Consider the following 20,224-nt stretch of genomic DNA (forward strand, 5'->3'; position numbering starts at 1 on the left):
GTAATAACTGACATGCCCCGCTATACGCAGGCTTGCTTTCTAAATGAATTGGTTGGCATTCATCATCCCAGATGCTTGACCACCTTGTACACCTAGGAAAAGCAGATTCCTGCCTGCCCTGCCTGTCTCCCACTCTCTGCACTCCATCTGGCCAGCAGGCTCTCCTCTCTCCAACCCTAGTGGAGCTGTGGGCAATCCAGTAGCCCTTCTTCAGGCACCTTCCAAGAGCTGAGAGCATGAACTAGGGAGAGGAAAGATACCGCCAGAGGCCCATCTGTTGAGCATTTCCTTCTACAATGCACTGTGTTGTGAATGGCAGCTGCCATCTGCCTTCCAAGTTCTCTGTAAACATTCTGGAATTCAGAAAGACCACAGACACTCGGGACAAGTCGGACAACCCTGAGGGCAAGGGTTCTGCAGACATGGCATGAAGGCCACAGCACTGTTACATACTTTCAAAGAGTGGGGCAAGGCCTTCTTGACCCTCATTTCTACCCGTATCCGGCCATGTCAACTGCTCCTTACTGGTGCTGGGTTCCAAGCCAGCTTGTGTGGTCATGTTGCTGGTGGTGTCACGTCAGTACTCCTGACGCAGGCAGATGTCAACTGCCTGGTCTTGGGTCTGGCTCTTCATCTTTTTGGGCCCCAAGAGTCTACTTGTGATGCTCGGTACCCACTCCCAGGGCTGCTGAGAGGAGGAACTGTTAGTCACTTCATCCAGAAGCTTCCAGTAAGTTCTGTAATTGCACTGACGTCTATATTTCATTTCTAAAATACAGTTGTTTACATAGGAAAATACATTTTTTCTTCTGCTAGAACCTTTAAGTTTGTTTTGTTTATCAAATAAAGTTTCAGCCCCTCACTTTGCATTTGCATTTCATTTGCATCTCATTGCTAGGAAAGGCTTAAAAATGTAGATTTCTAAAATTCTGTGTATACTTAACAAGCAGTCTCTTACATAAGGCCCTGGACTAGACCTCCATGGGTGAATTGGGCTTGACATCCAACAGATGATACATCAACATTCCTGGCTGTCCAGCAGAGACACACACCCACACTCCAGTCCCTGAAGGGGCCATGCTGAGGGCCAGCATGCTATTGAGCCACACCCAGGGAAATAGCTAGGCTCCAGAGAATTGCCCAGTGTGTGTGTATGGGGCGGGGGGCGAGTCAAGGTTGGGAATCAAAGCTGGCAGGTGACACAGCTGGCAGGGCCTGCAGTCCTGGTGTTCACTGGGTCATTTACTGACAATGTCCTGATGTTTTCTAGACTGCATGGGGCAGAACTGTGGTGGAAGGCTGTGACTCCAGCAACACACTGAACAAACACATCAGGATGTGGAAACCTGATGTTGTAGGATGATACAGTGATGGTCACACGGCCAAGACAAGGCCAGAACACAACCATCCAGACAGTGCTTGCATTCTGCACTGAGCTTCCTGAGATTGCCTTGTCTCCGGATCACAGCGAAGGGAGGCCATTGGCATCATTTTGGTTCTCAGAAAAATTATAGGGGTCTTTGTGTGCCTATCCCTGCAAAGTGAAGGCATAAGTGTGATCTCAAGAATTTGTACTGTAGTAAGAGACAGTTCTCCTGCGGTGGGAACTGCAGTACAGCTGGGAGCAGGTATAGGACAAGGATAGTGGGTAGGGAGACTGCCAGAGCGGGGCAGCAGGCAGCTCAGTTTGTGGGTCAGGAAATCACTCCTGTACAGTCCACATCTGAGTTTAGTTTTGAAGGGCCTGGCATTCTCCACAAAGAGGACCAGGAAAATTCCAAACTGCAGAGGCAAGCACCCTCAACTGAAAATCAGTCAAGGCATTCGTTGGTAGCTAGACACAGCAAATGTGTATCTGTGTCTATGTTCAGGCCACTGTGAATGGTCCCCACTGGGTGGATAAAAGCAGAGGAGACTGGGCACATAGGGACATGCCAGGAAGGTATGAGGGCCACTGCCTCTGAATGTGTGAAAGCCCTAGTAGCCGTGTCCAGCAAAGCCCCAGGTATTGTTGCACTGGTGATCAGGCTTAATACAAAGAATCTGTAAAACCAAGGGTGTTCCTTTTTCGGAGGCCACTGAGGAGCCTTTTTTATTGGGTTGTCTAATTCTCTTAGGAACTTGGTGGGTTTCATTTCTAAACCCTGCTGTGGAAAGAGCCTGAAGTGCCTATCTCCAGGAAGAGTGCTTAATTCCCCTTAAGTCCCTGTGGCTCTTGGTGAATGGATAATCTGCCCACTGCTCTAGGATCCGCAAGCTCTGACCTTCCTTCTCTCCCACAGGCCTGCCGAGCTAGCCACAAAGTACGCAAACTTTTCAGAGGGAGCTTGCAAACCCGGCTACGCTTCAGCCCTGATGACTGCCATCTTCCCCAGGTATGTGATCCTGTCCCGAGATGTCTGGACAGTGTGGGCTGTGGCTCAACTGTGTGAAACATCTGAGGGGGCTTGACCTCCTCCTGAGAAAATAAGACTGCTGTGAGTCCCCTCCTCTGTCCAGTGGTGCCAGGGGAAGGACTCTACTTTCACTGGTTCCACCCCGCCCACTCTGCTTTTGCCACGTTCTACTCCCACCCAGCCTCGAAGAGTTTTGCCCCGCCTTAGAGGAGAGAGATATCTGCATGCCTGGCCCCAGAAGCCAGCTATCCAGAGCCACCAGGCAAAGCATTGACACTTCTGGTCCTGGGATCATTGGTTTAACCAAGCTGGGCTCTACTGGCTGGCCTCAGGGAGACATATCCAAATAAAGCAGGAATGAGGAATGCTTCCCGAAGCTGTCTAGATGTTAGCGTCTTCCCTCACTGTCCACTCTGCGTCCCTGGTTTCAGGCTTCCCAAAATAATCTGTGCCTAGTGTAGGAAGTTCCATCTATCAAATGCTTTTATCAGGAATAGGGGCCGAAGAGCTGAAATTGTTTTACCTTGTCTGGGAGCTTCAGACCTAGGTTGAAGAAAGGGCTTCTGGACACCAAGACGTAGCACTCAGCCCTCTGGAATGCTGGGAGCATCTCTGCTTTCTGAGGGAAGGACTTGCCTCCTATCCTTAGCAGCTCAGGACATATAATACATTTTTACTGAGGGATGCTGAGAAGCAGCTGGTACCAAAGCAGATGCAAGATCTTGTCCCTTGGGATTCATGTTCTCTCATCCATTGTGAGCAGTCCCACCTAGATCCCTGTGAAAATCAGGGGCTAGAGAATCTGGTGTTCAGATTGGTTCTCAGCCTGGGCTCTGCCTTCTGAACTGACTCCCACCGCTTGCATCCTGTAGCTGTTACTGAATCCCTCCAAAGTGTATTCTCTCTTCTTACATAAGCTGCTTGACTCCACCCGCTAGCTAGACACTTGTGAGTTTTCCTTGACCTAGACATAGGTTTCTTATACCATTCTAGTTGAAAGTAAAACGTGTGTGTGTGTGTGTGTGTGTGTGTGTGTGTGTGTGTGTGTGTGTGTGTATGCGCGCCCGCACACGCGTGCACATCTGTGATAGGAGTGTGGCTCTCCATCCTTTCCCCAGAGACAGACACTATCATCATACATGGAAATATTTTATTGTTCTGTAGTTTACTTTTTACTCCTAAAAGTTGTGTTAGAGATTACTGCATTACTACAATACATGGCTCCATTTTTTTTTCAAATGTTTTCGTTTATTTTAGGGATGCTGAGGGCTAAACCCAATGCCTGCCCTAAACTATCTGCTCAGCACCTGTATCTTTTTTTTTTTTTTTTTTTTTAAAGAAAAAGTCTTACTATGTAGCCCTGACTAGCCTGGAGCTTGCTGTATAGATCAGGCTGACCTTGAACTCACAGAGATCCACTTGCCTTTGCCTCCCAAGTGCTAAAACCCATATCATTTTTAAAAATATTACATAACATGATTGTATTCACATATCAGAATTTTGTTCAGAATATTTGTTGAAGTTTAAATTATGTACAATAAAATTTGCCCTTGGGTATCATTCTGAACTTTGACAAATTTGGCTATGTGAACACAGCAATCAGTGGCACATACCCATCTCCCTCGGATTCCCCATGTTGCTTTTTGGTGATCTTCTCTTCACCCTCAGCCTCAGGCAACAACTGCCCCACTTTCTATCCCTGCAATGTTTCTAGAATGCCTTATGAGTGGAACCAGAGTATGTAGCTTTTTGAGGGAGCTTCTTGCGTTTGGTGTGATATAGTCACAGTGCAAGCATCTGTTGTATATACTAGCAGTTTGCTCCTTTTGGTTCTTGAATAGTATCCCATAACAGAGCTGTGATGCTTCTGTTCACTCAGAAGTCAAAGACATGTAAGATAATTCCAGTGTGGGTCATGCACATGGCTTAAGGGGCAGGAGAAAACTTAAAAAACAGTATGGGTTTTGTATTAATGCGTATATTCACCTTCCATAGTGAATACCTTGAAGTGCAATGGCTGGGTTCCAATGTGTGGCTCACTTGTAAGACACTTTCAGTGTGATTATACTAGTTTTCTGTAACACCAACTGTAAATGACAGTCCCAGCTGTTAAACATTCTTCTCTGGCTGGAGTGGGAAGGGATGGGGAGCAATGGAGGTAGGGGCTGTTATTCTCTCAATGTCTTTACAGGGAGGGATTTTTAATATTGATGGAGTCCAACTCATCACCTTTTTTTTTCTTTCATGTATTAAACTATGGGTGTTGTGTCTAAGAAATATTCTCAAACACAAGGTCAGAAAGGTTTTTTTTTTTTTCTTTCTTGTTTTCACCTGGAATTGTTATGGGTTTAGCTCTTGAATTTAAGCCTCTGACCCGTTTAGAGTTCTTATTTGTATATAGTGGCATGTTAACAGCTTAGGATTTCCTTATTTGCATATAGGTGTCTGTTGGTTCCAAAATGGTGTCAGCAACCCTGACAATGCACACCTGCACATACACACATATGCACGAATGCACACGCATATACCTTGATTTTGTGGAAATCATTCAATTACTGAAAATCAGCTGACATGCATTGCTATTTTGCTGATCTTTGTCTGTCCTTGTGCTGACGTCACACACAATTGGACAGTCATGTCTTCTGTTACTAAAGACAGTTTTACTTCATCTTTTCCAGTATAGTCACCTCTCCTTTTTATTTTATCTTACTTATTATCGTGGCGTGTGTGATGGGATAGGGCATACCACAGCATGCATGTGAAGGTGAGAGGAAAACTTGGGAGTGGATTCTCTGCTTCCACCTTATGTGGGTTCTGGGAATTGATTCCATGTTCTCACATTTTGCAGCAAGCACTTTTACCCACTGAGCCATCTCGCTGGCCCCAGTGCCTCTTACTCTTCTTTTTTTTCTTGCCTTGCAATACTAAGTGGACTCTTCAGTATGATATTAAATATGATTGTTACATTGCTAGCAGTTTGATCAGCTCACCCTTCGGCCCATCTCCCATCTTGGTCCACTTGAAGTCAGCCCCCATTCTGAAGCTCTCTAAGCGTCTACCAACAGTCTCTTCATTAGAATAAAAGATGTTCCTGTCACCCTCAAAATTCCAAGGAACTTGGAGTTCTATGTCAGATGTTCCTGTCACTCAGAAAATTGCAAAAGTCTTAGAAACTCTGGGTCAGGAATAAGCACCAAAGACCAACCATTAGAGCAGGAGACCTCTAATATCAGAGCAGAAGATCTCCCAATATCAGATCAGAAGACCTCCAAATACCATGGCAGAAAACCCCAATATTAGAGCAGAAGCCCCCCAGAATTGGCATAGAAGACCCCCAGAACTGGAGTAGAAGATCCTCAGATTGGAGCAGAAGCCCCACCCCAAGGCATGAGAGTTGGAGGGCTTTCAGGGAAGAGAGGTTCCTCAGGAGTGGGAGAGGAGGAGAGAAAGAGTGATCTGGAGCTGAAATGATCAAACTACATTATATACAAAATGTGAAATGTCAAGGAATTAGAAACAAGTTTTAAAATAAAGGGGAAATATCCCTCTAGTGTTGTTATCTTAAAGTTTTTAGGAACCAGGGACAGAGATCTAAAAAGATAAAGTTACAGATACATATTTTTTTTCTAACTTCCCTTAATGAGTTTTCTTTGACTCATGAGCTCTTTGAATGTGTTGCTTGAGTTCTAGTTGTCTGAGGGTATGTGTGTGTATAATCACAATATACTTTCTATGATTTTGATACTTTTTTTTTTTTTTTTTGGTTTTCTCTGTGTAGCTTTGGAGCCTATCCTGGCACTCGCTCTGGAAACCAGGCTGGCCTCAAACTCACAGAGATCCGCCTGCCTCTGCCTCCCGAGTGCTGGGATTAAAGGTGTGCGCCACCAATGCCCAGCTGATTTTGATACTTTTAAATGATTGAGATCTGAGTTATGAGGCAAAATCTGGTCCATCTTGATGGATGCTCTTGAGAAGAGAATATTTGCTATTGCTGGATACCCAAAGGGGCCTTAGATGAGCCTGGTTGATAGTGTTTGTCAAGCTGCCATGTCTTTACTGGCTTTCTATCCACTTAATTCTGACAGGAGTGTTGAAATCTTCATTCATCAGTTTTTGCTTCATTCAGTTTGAAGCTGTTACTTGGTTTTTATACACTATGGTTATCATATCACCTTTGTTGATGTCTAGATTCTGTTGTTATTTTGAAATGTTTCTTTTTCACTAGTAATAATCCTTGTGAAGTTTTCTTATATAATGTCAATCATTATAACTGCTCCACTTGATTAAAATTAGCTTTACTGACTCCTTTGCACCATCCATATATGTATGAAGGAGTACACGTTTGCTTGCTCTTGAACTGTTGCGTATATGGTTGGGACAACAGTTCATCCTTGCTTTTAATCTACTGGTGTCTTTATGTCCTCATATTTAAGATGGGTTTCTTGTAGCAGCACATAGCTAAGTTTTGCTTTTTAATACAATATAACAATGTCTGCCTTTTATTGGAATGCTTCTAAAATTACATGCCAACAATAAAATTATAAAAGCCATCAATATGGTTGTGCCTTAATCTGCTGTCTTACCATTAGTTCCTGTTTGTTTCTTTCTTTTCATGCCTCCTTTTGGATTAATTGCTTACTATGATTTCATTTTGCCCTCTCTGTTGGCTTAATTAACTGTATTGTTTAGTTTTGTTTGTAATGGATGGTTTGTATTTTATAAGGTACATTTTTAATTTACAATTATTTTCAAATAACATCCATGTAGAATATAACAACCTTATGTAATATCTTTCCATTCTTTGTGCTGTTTTCTCACACACTTTACATCTATTTATCCATCTATCATAAAGGAAACATCAGTATTGTTTCCTTGATTTCTTCTTGACACACACATATACACATAACTTTAAAAATACGATATTTTAAATACACAAAGAATTCTTAAAATTCTTCAACAAAAAAGAGCTACTCTGTTTTCAAATAAACAAAGAATCTACACTAGACACCTCTCAAAGAAAGATATGCAATGGCCAGGAAGCACGTGAGAAGATGTTCAGTATGACTACTTAGAGAGGTGCAAAGCAGAAGCTCAAGACAGCTCCTGGTCCCCAGAGCTACTGCCCGAAAAACAAGACAGCACGCGCTTGAAAGGTGTAGACAAATTAGAATGCCATGCACTGTTGGGGATGGTACAGCTACTGTGGGAAAGAGTGTGGTCATTCCTGGGATCATTAGGATAGGATTAGCATGGGATCCAAGCAGCCCTTCTTCTGGATGCATAGCCAGAGTAACCCAAGTTAGGGACTCAGGAACCTGTGCACCCAAGGTCATAGAGTCATTGTTCATAATTGCCTAAAGCTACAAGCAACCCAAGTGCCCATTAGCAGGTGAAGGGGACGCAAAACAGGTTTGGACAGTGTTTTTCTGCAGGAGAAGGAAGCAACGCTGACTCACTGCACCGTGAACCCCTGAAGATGCTACACCCAGTGCAAGAAGCCGGTCACAAAGGGACAGTTGTTTGTGATTCCAGGAACACAGTAAACACATATTTCCATCTTCTGAACCTCTTTTAACTTAGTGTGTGCCCACATGTGCCTATGTGCACAAGCACGCGTGTGCCTGTGCACAAACGTTTCTGTGTGTAGCAGATCTGGGGGCACACGCACTCATTCGGTTTAACTGAAAAAGTCTTTATTATTATACTTGTGGCTTTGAAGATTTTCCTGGCTGAATAACAACTCTTCCCACACCCACACCGCCTTGTAGGACATCAAAACAGCTCTATTATTTTATGTTTTGTTTTGTTCAAGACAGGGTTTCTCTGTGTAGCACTGGTTATCCTGGAACTCACTGTGTACACTAAGCTGGTCTGAAACTCACAGAGATCCGCCTGTCTCCGCCTCCCGAGAGCTGATTTTATTGAATTACTTAACAAGAGCTTGTTTAGCTGCTTACTATTTTCTTTTCTTTATCTTTCGCTTGCATACTTTCCTGTCTTCTGGGTTCTTTTACAGAAGCATTTGCATTTTCTTCTGCTGCTTTTTGGGGTTTTCTCTTTATCGATAGTGTCCATTGTTACATTGTTCTGTGTCTCATTTGGCTGTAGATTTATTTTGCTTGAGAGTCTAAGGATTTATAATTTTGTGTGTTTTGTCAATTTTTGCTTTTGTAATATCTACAACTAAGTGTAAGCCACCTTATTCATAGTTGTCAAAAGGTAGAAACAATCCTAGTATCCAACAAATTGGACTTTAAACTAAAATCAGTCAAAAGAGATGAAGGAGGTCACTTCCTACTCCTCACAGGAGAAATCCATCAGGATGAAGTCTCAATTCTGAACATGTATGCCCCAAATACAAAGGCATCCATGTTTGTAAGAGAAACATTACTAAAACTCAAATGACACATAAAACCGCACACACTTATAGTGGGAGACTTCAACACCCCACTCTCACTACTGGACACCAGACAGAAACTTAACAAAGGAACTAATAGAAGTTACGGTGCAATTGGACTTAACAGATATCTATAGAACATCCCATCTAAATACAATTTACCTTCTTCTCAGCGCCACATGGAACCTTCTCTAAAATCGACCACATACTTGGCAACATAGCAAACCTCAACAGGTACAAAAAATTGAAATAACCCCCTGTATCTTATCAGACCACCATGCTTTAAAGTTAGAATTCAACAACAACATGAATTACAGAAAACCTACAAACTTGTGGAAATTAAGTAACACCATTTGCACAATTCCTGGGTCCAGGAAGAAATTAAATATTTCCTAGAATTCAATGAGAATGCAGACACAACATATCCAAACCTATGGGACACTTAGAAAGCAGTGCTAAGAGAAAAGTTCATAGCGCTAAGTGCCCACATGAAGAAACAAGAGAATAATCACACTAGAGAATTAACAGCACAACTGAAAGCTTTAGAAAACAAAGAAACCGAGCCGGGCGTTGGTGGCGCATGCCTTTAATCCCAGCACTTGGGAGGCAGAGGCAGGCAGATCTCTGTGAGTTCGAGGCCAGCCTGGTCTCCAGAGCAAGTGCCAGGATAGGTTCCAAAGCTACACAGAGAAACCCTGTCTCAAAAAACAAAACAAAACAAAAAAACAAAAAAAAAGAAAGAAAGAAAGGAAGGAAGAAAGAAGGAAAGAAAGAAAGGAAAACAAAAAAGCCAATACACCCCGGAGGAGCAGACGCCAGGAAATAATCAAATTGAGGGCTGAAATCAATAAAATGGAAACTAGAAGAACAATACAAAGAATCAATATAACGAAGAGTTGGTTCTTCGAGAAAATCAACAAGATAGACAAACCTTTATCCAAACTTACCAAACAACAGAGAGTGAACATGCAAATTAATAAAATCAGGAATGAAAAGGGAGACATACCAACAGACACAGAGGAAATCCAGAGAATCATCAGGTCATACTTCGAAAACCTATATTCCTCGAAATTCAAAAGTCTGAAGGAAATGGACAATTTTCTGGACAGATTTCACTTATCAAAATTAAATCAAGTTGCTTTAAATAAGCAACTTAAATAGACCTATAATCCCTAATGAAATTGAAGCAGTCATCAGAAGTCTCCCAACCAAAAAAAGCCCAGGGCCAGATGGCTTCAGTGCAGAATTCTACCAGAAATTCAAGGTACAGCTAATACCAATTCTCCTCAAAGTATTCCACACAATAGAAACAGAAGGGTCATTGCCAAACTCTTTTTATGAGGCGTCAATAACCTCCATACCCAAGCCCCACCAAAACACAACTAAGAAAGAGAACTACAGACCAATATCCCTCATGAACATTGATGCAAAAATTCTCAATAAAATACTGGCAAATCGAATCCAAGGACACATCAGAGAAATCATCCACCATGATCAAGTAGGCTTCATCCCAGGGATGCAAGGATGGTTCAACATACGAAAATCCATCAGTGTAACACCATATAAACAGACTGAGGAAAAAAAAAAAAAACACATGATCATCTCACTAGATGCTGAAAAAGCCTTTGACAAAATCCAATATCCCTTCATGATAAAGGTCTTGGAGAAATCAGGGATAACAGGAACATACCTCAACATAATAAAAGCAATATACAGCAAGCCGACAGCCAACATCATATTAAATGGAGAGAAACTGCATGCAATTCCTCTAAAATCAGGGACAAGACAAGGCTGCCCACTCTCTATACCTCTTCAATATTGTCCTTGAAGTTCTAGCTAGAGCAATAAGACAACAAAAGGAGATCAAGGGAACACAAATTGGAAAGGAAGAAGTTAAACTCTCACTATTTGCAGATGATATGATAGTCTACATAAGTAGAAAAACTCTACCAGGGAACTCCTACAGCTGATAAGCACATTCAGCAAAGTGGCAGGATACAAGATTAACTCAAAAAAATCTGTAGCTCTACTATATACTGATGACACATTGGTGGAGAAAGAAATCAGAGAAACATCACCCTTTACAATTGCCACAAACAACATAAAATACCTTGGGGTAACACTAACCAAAAAAGTGAAAGACCTGTACTGGAAGAATTTTGAGTCTCTAAATAAAGAAATTAAAGAAGATACCAGAAAATGGAAAGATCTCCCATGCTCTTGGATAGGTAGAATCAGCATAGTAAAAATGGCAGTCTTGCCAAAAGCAATTTACAGATTCAGTGCAATCCCCATCAAAATCCCAACACAATTCTTCACAGACCTTGAAAGAACAATTCTCAACTTTATATGGAGAAACAAAAGACCCAGGATAGCCAAAACAACCCTGTACAATAGAGGAACTTCTGGAGGCATCACCATCCCTGACTTAAAGCTCTATTACAGAGCTATAGTCCTGAAAACAGCTTGGTATTGGCACAAAAATAGGCAGGTAGACCAATGGAATTGAATTGAAAATCCTGATATTAACCAACATACCTACAAACACCTGATTTTTTTTACAAACAATCCAAATTTATACGCTAGAACAAAGATAACATCTTCAACAAATGGTGCTGGCATAACTGGGTGCGGACATGTAGAAGACTACAGATAGACCCAAGCCCTTCGCCCTGCACAAAACTTAAGTCAAAATGGATCAAAGACCTCAACATAAACCCAGCCACACTGAACATATTAGAAGATAAAGTGGGAAATACCCTTGAATTAATTGGTACTGGAGACCACTTCCTGAACATTACAGCAGTAGCACAGACACTGAGATCAACAATTGATAAATGGGACCTCCTGAAACTGAGAAGCTTCTGTAAGGCAAAGGAGACAGTCAGCAAGACAAAATGGTAGCCCACAGACTGGGAAAAGATATTCACCAACCCCACATCTGACAGAGGGCTGTTCTTCAAAATATACAAAGAAGTCAAGAAGGTAGTCTCCAAAACACCAAGCAATCCAATTAAAAAGTGGGGTAAAGAACTAAACAGACAATTCTCAATAGAGGAATCTAAAATGGCTGAAAGACACATAAGAAAGTATTCAACATCCTTAGCCATCAGGGAAATGCAAATCAAAACAACTCTGAGATACCATCTTACTTTTGTCAGAATGGCTAAAATCAAAAACACCAATGACAGTTTATGCTGGAGACGATGTGGAGAAAGGGGAACACTCCTCCACTGCTGGTGGGAGTGCCAACTTGTACAGACACTTTGGAAATCAGTATGGCGACTCCTCAAGAAAATGGGAATCAAGTCTACCACAAGATCCAGCAATTCCACTCCTAGGCATATACCCAAAAGAAGCACATTCATACAACAAGGACATCTGTTCAACGATGTTCATAGCAGCACTATTTGTAATAGCCAGAAACTGGAAGCAGCCTAGATGCCCCTCAACTGAAGAATGGATAGAGAAAATGTGATACATTTACACAATGGAGTGCTACTCAGCAGAAAAAAACAATGGAATCTTGAAATTCGCAGGCAAATGGAGGAACTAGAAGAAACCATTCTGAGCGAGGTAACCCAATCACAAAAAGACAAACATGATATGTACTCACTCATATGTGGATTTTAGACATAGAGTAAAGGATTACCAGCCTACAATCCACACTGCCAGAGAAACTAGTAAAAAAGGAGGACCCTAAAAGAGACATTTTCCACTGGAGAAGGGGAAAGGGTCACGATCCCCTGAGCAAATTGAGAGCATGGGAAGAGGGGGGAGGAAGCTATGAGAAGGAGAAGGGAAGAAGAAGAATGCAGAGGTCATGAGGGAGCAGAAAGGTTGAGTCAGGTGAAGAATAGAAGAAAGGATATGTGATAGGTAGAGTTTTAGTTGGGGGGTGGTAGGGGAGGAAGGGAGGGAGAAGGGAACTGGGATTGTCATGTAAATCAATCTTGTTTCTAACTCAAATAAAAAAATGATAAATAATAAAAAAATACCACCTTATGAATAACGTTTTTGTACATCACTTCTCATACATTCAAGATTATGTAGAATAAAGTGATATTTCCAGATCAAACATTGTAAGCATTTTTAATTTTGGAAGTTATCTGCAAGTTGTCTTCTGTAGTGGCTTTTCAAATTTGCCTTCATTTTTGTTAGTTTCTGATGACACCTTCTGTTTTAGTTACTTGTCGTGTTTCTGTGTTAAAATATCCTTTTAAAAGCAACTTAAGGATAGAGGGTTTATTCTACTTTACAGTTGGAGAGGATATAACCAGGCATTCCAGGGAAGACCTGGTGGGAAAGGTATGGCAGGGAAGACATGGCAGCTGGAAGGTGAGGGACTGGTCATATTGCATCTGCAGTGAAATTGTTAGCCTCTGCACCCTTTCTCCTTTGTCCAGTCCATCTATGGTTTTGTTATTGTTTATTTTTCTATGTGAGAAATACATGTCTCAGAGTAGATCACAATAAGTACTTTAAATATTGTTTTAAAACAGAGGTTTTTTTCAACCTGTGGGTCCTGACCCCTTTGGGGGTTGCATATCAGCTATTTACAGTGCAATTCATAACAGTAGCAAAATTACAGTTATGAAGTAGCAATGAAATAATTTTATGGTTGGGTGTCACCACAACATGAGGAATTGTATTAAAGGGTCACAGCATTAGGAAGGTGGAGAACCACTGTAGGAAAAAATTATAATTCTTTTGAATGTGTCACTCAGAATCATAGTTGATATTACACATTCCTGAAAATCCTTTATTTATATGTGAGTAACTATTTTTATTTATTTGCTCATTTAATTTTATGTGTGCTGATATTTGGCCTGCATGTATCTCTGTGTGAGGGAGTCAGATCCACTGGAACTTGAGTTACAGATAGTTGTGAGCTGCCATGTGTGTGGGAATTGAACCTAGGTCCTCTGGAAGAGCAGCCAGTGCTCTTAACCACTAAGCCATCTCTCTAACCCATGAGTAGTTCTTTTGCATATTGGTAAAAGGTATGATTAAGTTCATTAAGTATCACACCCTTTAAAAATGTATTATTTATATGTGTGTGTCGGTGTGTTTGCCCAAGGAGGCCAGAAGCTGAAGATCCAGGCAGTTGCAAACTGCTTCATGTAGGTGCTGGGAATCAAACTCAGGTCCTCTGCAAGAGCATCATGTGTTCTTTCTTAACCACTGAACCATTTCTCCAGCCTGAGTACCAGGCCTTTTATATGGTGGCCAGTTTGGCCACTCAGTACTGACTGTCATGCCCAGGCAAAGAGTGAAAACAGCCACCAATAGCCCTGTGCTAAGAATTTTTCCTATTTCTCTGTTTTAATCCTCTTGACAACTTAACATGGATTTTATTATTAGTCCAGTTTTGATATAAAGAAATGGAGATGGAGAAGTCAAGGAATTTGAAGTCACGTAGATCAGAAAGGATGAAAACTGTTTTCTCTCTCTCTCTCTCTCTCTCTCTCTCTCTCTCTCTCTCTCTCTCTGTGTGTGTGTGTGTGTGTGTGTTTTAAACAGGACTCATTCGCTGGGCGTTGGTGGTGCATGCCTTTAATCCCAGCAGCACCCGGAAGGCAGAGGCAGGCGGATCTCTGTGAGTTCGAGGCCAGCCTGGTCTTCAGAGCGAGTGCCAGGATAGGCTCCAAAGCTACACAGAGAAACCCTGTCTCGAAAAACCAGAAATAAATAAATAAATAAATAAATAAATAAATAAATAAATAGGGCTCATTCTGTAACCCATGCTATTCTGAACTTCACTATGTAGCCCAGGCAGGCCTTGAACTCGTGACAGTCCTACCTTAGCCTCTCAAGTGCTAGAAGTTATAGGCATGAACCATCACTTCTGGTTGAAACTGGAATTTGAATCCGAGTATTCTGGCTGCAGAGCCTGCATGCCTAGCATCTAACCTCTTGTCACAGCTGCGGATGGATGTCTAGTGGGCAGGGTACAGATGTCAGGCAGATGTTGCTGATGGCTGCTGAGGCAATTGTGTAGCTATGCCCCTTTATGCAGCTCTGCAGGACACACTTTGCTTTAGGACGACTCGATACTGTGATTCCTGGACTGCAAAGCCTTGCTCCAAGCTGGCTGCATTCCCTAGAATACAAGGGTGGCTATCCAGACCTCGCAGAGTTCTCTGAGGCAGGAAGTCTGGAGGCAGCATTGTCCCTGTTGCCTGTTTTGGGACCCTTGCGTGAGAAGGTGTAGGAGGCCTGTTGCACTGCCCTGGGGGCTTTGAAAGCTTGTGGGCTCCTAGCCAGGGTAGCTGAGTAGCTGGTATCCCCACATTCCAAAGCACTTTCCTCTCTCCCCTCCAGAGAAGGATCCTGGGACTTTTATCTCTACAAGTCCCAGGGGGTGTGGTAAGATGAACAGCATAGACTCTCCCTCCCATACTATAAATCACAGAAAGTGGAGTCTTCCTCCCCATTTGAGTAGAATCTCTATGCTTCCAGGAAGATGCCCAGCCTCCCTCTCCCCCTGCCCTGCCAGGAGTGTGATAAGGACTTCCTGAATCTGTGCTGTCCAGCCTCTGTTCTCACGCCATTTTCCTTTAAATGCTCCTGTCCAGATCATCAGAAAGCCTTCATTGACAGCACCTGGCCTGCTCTTTTCTTGGTGGCTCTTCCTCTGCTTGTGACTCTCTGAGGAGTCTCTACAGAAAACACTCTCTGGTCCTGTTGGCATTTGGCACAGCCGGCGTCTTTGCTAATCCAAAGACTCAGCTTCCCGAGGGACAGCTCCACTTAGATGACTCAGATCATCTCAAACCCAGTGTCCCCCGAATTTCAAATACACTGAATGTGATCATGTCACAGATTTCAGGAAATGACACTGCTGTCCACTTTCACGTGAGCAAAACCTATGGAATCTTCTTCCTTCCCCACATGAGGATCTAAGCAGCCACGGAGTTCCAGGCATTCCCAAAGCTTTGAAATCTCTGAAGTCAGCCCCTCCCCTTCACCAGCCTCTCCCGATACTGGGGAACCAGGGCCTTCATTCTGTCGTTGCTCTGCTGTGTTCTGGTTTCTTCTATCCCTCAATGGCTTTATACTGTCATTATTTACCCCTTGGCTTCTTCTACAACGTTCCATTCAGTTTTCTAGATGCCAGAGACATACCCCCGACTACAGACAGTCAGCCATATATGCGGAAAGTCACAGTTTTAGGGACCCCACTCCAAGCCAGCCACAATGCTGAACACTATCCTTGACCTCAACCTCTACACAGCAATCCTACTGTAAGCACTCTTAGGCCAGTTTTATAGATAGGAAAGCTGTAACTTGCCTGAGGTTACAGTAGCATAGAGCAGGGACCAAACTAAACAGCCCCATCCTATGCTTTTATTTTGGGGGACTCTGAACTTTGCACCATTGTGGGGATGCAAACTGCTTTTGTTTCGAGGGTATGTTAAGTATTTTTGATCAGTCTCCCTCTGCAGCAAAGCCCTTGGGTTCTGGGTTTCCCTCTGAAAAGAGCAGAGGCCAGAGGCCAGACTCCTGCAGATTGCAGTAAGATGCTTCAGGGACTGACACACATGCCTGTCCTTGACCTGGACTTCGGCTTGAGCTGCCATCTGTGTCCGGTTGGCTTCTTGGCCATCCACTTTCCCCCTGTCCCCAGATCAGCATCAAAAACACACCCACTTTCTGGTTTTAAACTAACTTTACCCTTCCTTATAGAAGGTTGTTTGCCATCTTTTACCAGTCAAGGAACTCACCTCACCAGGACCCCAAAGCTCTTTCCTCCTTGCTGTTTCCCAACCTTCACAGGTGGAGCTTTACTGGATGGTCAAGAGTTGTGGGGATTTTGTTTGGTTTGTTTGGCATTTTGGGGGGGAGTGGGGGTTAGTCCTCCTTTCTTAGAGACCTAGAGACCCATAGAGCTGTTGACCCACTGTGCTCTCTCTAGTTGTGAATTTGCATGCTAGATCTGTCTTGTGGCTGGTCCCAAAGCATCAGAGAGCATCTTTTCTCCTTCCCCAAGGCAGGGTCTGAAGTTCTCCAGCTTGCCCTCCTGTAACTTCCACCATAAGATAGGGCAGGCAGCAGCCTCTGCAGAATGCCCCAGACTGGGTATCAGTCACTCTGGAGTCCGTGGTGTATCACAGGATGAAAAGTCATGTGAACCGGTCTGCTTCTCAATTTTCTGCCGACTGTAAAGTTTTGGAAACTTTCGTAGCAATTACAGTGAGTTTATACTGATGAATCTAATACTTTTGAGATGGGGCTTACATTTTCCATGGGTGTTTAATTTCCCTAGTGGTTCCTTTTGGTTGTATTTTGTACAATTACATTCTGGGGCAGAAGTGAAGTGTGTAAAGCAAAAACAGTTGTTCCTTCACAGACATTGAGAAGCATTGGACCGCGATGGGAAGAGCAGGGACTTTGGAAGGGGGCGGGGCTGGTATGCCTCACCCTTCAGAACCTGCCTTAACCAGCAGCACTCCCTGTGCTTGGGCTCAGGAAGGCAGTACACAGAGACACTTAGCACAGCTTGGACACCCTGGAAAGGCCAGCAACCGTTAAGCCAGAGTGAGGAAAAGTTGGTTGGTAACCGAGCTGTGGTAGGAAGTTTGGGGTTGGGGGAAACTTCAGTAGGAAAAGGGGGGGACACTACTTAGCAGCACAGCACAGCACAGCCCCTGGTGCGAGCAAGCAGGCTGCATTCCTGTGGTATTTGAAGACTGATCTCGTCAGATTAGCAGCTTTGCTTGTTTTGGTTCAGGTACAAGATCCCCACGTGGGGAGCTCTGCAGCTCGTGGGGAGCAGAAGCTGCTGAAAGCACGGAGTGTGTGAGTGAGGGTGTTCCCCTGCTCCCAAACTGTGCTGACCAGGTGCTGGGGCTCCTTGAAGAGGGAGGGCTTAAATCTCCGTCCCACCCCCTACACAAGTCCTTGGTGTGGAAAGCAGGCTGCCTGACTGACCACCACTTCAGGATGTGAGCCACATTCCCTGCTCGTCTGCTCCCAGAGAAAAAGGTCCCCGTGTGACTGCCTTCCACAAATGGCCAGAGCTAGAAGAGAGAAGAGGACTTAGGCACCGGTTCTCCCAGTGGAGGCAAGTCTGTGGCCATGCTTAGCTCTCCTGGAAATTCTCTGCTCTGCTTGCCTGGCAACATAGAGCCCAGGTCTCATCAAGTAAGGGAACTGGGCTTAAGTGGCTCACGTCTATAATTCTAGCACTTAGGAGACTGAGGCAGGAGGATTGCTAAAAGTTCAAGGCCAGCCTGGGCTATATAGTGAATGCCAGGCCAACTTGGGCTACAGTCTGAGAACTTTATCAAAAAGCCAAACAAATAAAAAGAAGTAGTGAGAGGGTAGCCTCTGGTAGGGAAGACTCCTGCCTGACCCCTGACCCCTGACAGCATCGTGAAGGCACAGGGTCAAGCCTGCTTGCTATCAGCTTGTGGCATCTTTGTGTTTCTTGTGGTGGAACAGACCCATCCCCCTCTTGCTCCCCACCTCAGCTCTGGGGGATAAGATAGGGTTTCCTTTAACCAGACAACTTGACATAGCTGGAAGACAGACATTGTCCCTCTGCTGCTCAGCCCTCCAGATAGAACACCTGGGGCCAGGGCCAGCTGCAGAGCTCATCCCAAGAAGCAGATGCCCAAATGTATCAGGAGCACCAAGTAGGTAAGGCGTGTGCTTGGGGTCTGGGCTCAGAAGCCATCTCTATGGGGCCTGATCAGGGCTAGTTAGTGCCTGATGTTGCCATTGGCCCTGATCTCTTGCCGCTGAGGTAACTGTGGGTACAGACCTTCTCACCAAATGAAAGGCTGTTGCCACCTCAGTCTCCATCACTCCATCCACTCCCACACACAACACCAGGATAAGCCAGGTTTAAATGTAGGACTTTGTTCAGCATATAATCCCTCTCAGAGTGCTGCTGGCCAGCACCTGTCCATCCCCTTGAACGTGTCTCGAGACTGTTACATACACAGGTACTCCGGTAGCCGGTGAAGTTGTCTCCATTTCTCCTTGCCCTGGAGGTAAGAAGCATGAAAATGACCACCAATTGGAGGAAGTACCATTAGCTCACAGAGTTCCTTGAGGAAAAGAAACAGTGATCTTGGCCATCAGTGGCTACCTCTGGTGGTGGCTCTGCCAGCTCTGCTTGTCACCAGTCTTACTGGGGAGAATGAAGTAGATGCATTAGGCGGCAGAACCTAGCACAGCCCACTGTGCCCAGATCACAGGGTACCATCCATGCCCAGCACTGGGGCTTGGGGAAGGGTGTCAGGGAGGTCAGGCTCCTACCAGCTCTGTCTATAGTTGCCACACAAAAATTCATTGTTTGCAATCTGTCTCAGATTGTCAGGGGGGAACTTGGGCTTCAGGGTCTGCAGGCAACTGAGCAGAGCTGTCTGCATAGGAGGAGGAGAGAGTAAGCCTGGCTGTGTCATCTCTGGCCCAGTCCTCACACAAGGACTCAGCACAGGAGAAATTTACCTGGGGGAGAAAAGGAAAGACCAGCAAGTCTTGGCCAGAGCCAAGCCTATGTAGCAGTGGTCATTTTGTCCAGTCATGAGTCCCTTTGGAGGCAGGGCTTGGAGGGTGGATATTCAAACTAGGGACCTGGGTTACAACAATTATAGATACTATGTTACCTTCAGCTGGAGAATGCCCACACCTGTGCCCTCCCCCCCCCCAAAAAAATGACAAGGTTAACTGCTGGCTACATCTTAGAGCATCTCTGAGGGTGGAATTGGGTTTGCAGAGGCAGGGAGCTCAGTAGCTGAGCAGAGGTGATCTGGCCATGCTCAGATTGTCATCTCTTGGCACTGTAGTAAAGCCAGTCAGGATAGGGGAAGGGTGTCTTTGCCCCATGACCTCACCATGGGGTCACTGATCTTTGAGGGTAGAACCATGCCAGTACCCTGGCCAGGCTCACAGTAGTTCATTATGTTGTCCTAGCAAAGACGGAATGCAGCCAGGGGCTCGGCTTTCTCAGTCCACACAAGGGAAAAGAGATGAGGGTTTGGAGCTAGGCAAACCTGGGTTTCAGTCCAGCTTCACCACATACCTAGCACTGTGACCCTGTGCAGTTTCTTAGTCAAGCTGAGCTTCAGCCTCCAACAAGAGTGGGAAGAACAGTCCCACCTGGGCAGTTGTCATCACTAACCTGCAGGGGCCTGGCCTGCAATCGGGTAGGAAGTGCCGTTGCTGCTGTGGCCTTACCCCTGCCTACATCCATCCACTCTACATATACCTTCCAGTAATGTCTTCTGGCCAGGAGCTGCCGGGACTTGTGTAGACTGTACACACAAACCCGGTGATTGGCATTTGTTGTTACAGGAATGCCGCACATAGCAGGAAGGTGGCTGTTGGCATCTTCAGCCACACAGGATGCAACTGATAGCTTATAATTTAGATTTTTTTAAACCTTTTGACCACCTGACAGAGCTGTCAGAGCACCAGA

The 20,224-nt window shown here is 44.4% G+C and overlaps 1 protein-coding gene across 8 annotated transcripts in view; it reads left to right on the forward strand.

Annotated features, from left to right (window-relative positions):
- St3gal3 (ST3 beta-galactoside alpha-2,3-sialyltransferase 3) overlaps positions 1-20,224 on the forward strand; it is a 215,611-nt gene that overhangs the window by 131,809 nt on the left and 63,578 nt on the right. For 7 of the 8 annotated variants that reach the window (XM_027399026.2, XM_027399028.2, XM_027399025.2 and 4 more), the window contains one exon: positions 2,283-2,375. In XM_027399026.2, the coding sequence (XP_027254827.1) occupies positions 2,283-2,375 (93 nt within the window). Of the gene's footprint in view, positions 1-121; positions 731-2,282; positions 2,376-20,224 lie in introns of those variants that run through there. The other variant, XM_027399032.2, reaches the window with a different exon arrangement.

This window comes from Cricetulus griseus, chromosome 2, assembly GCF_003668045.3.
Source record: "Cricetulus griseus strain 17A/GY chromosome 2, alternate assembly CriGri-PICRH-1.0, whole genome shotgun sequence".
Classification (NCBI taxonomy): Eukaryota; Metazoa; Chordata; class Mammalia; order Rodentia; family Cricetidae; genus Cricetulus; species Cricetulus griseus.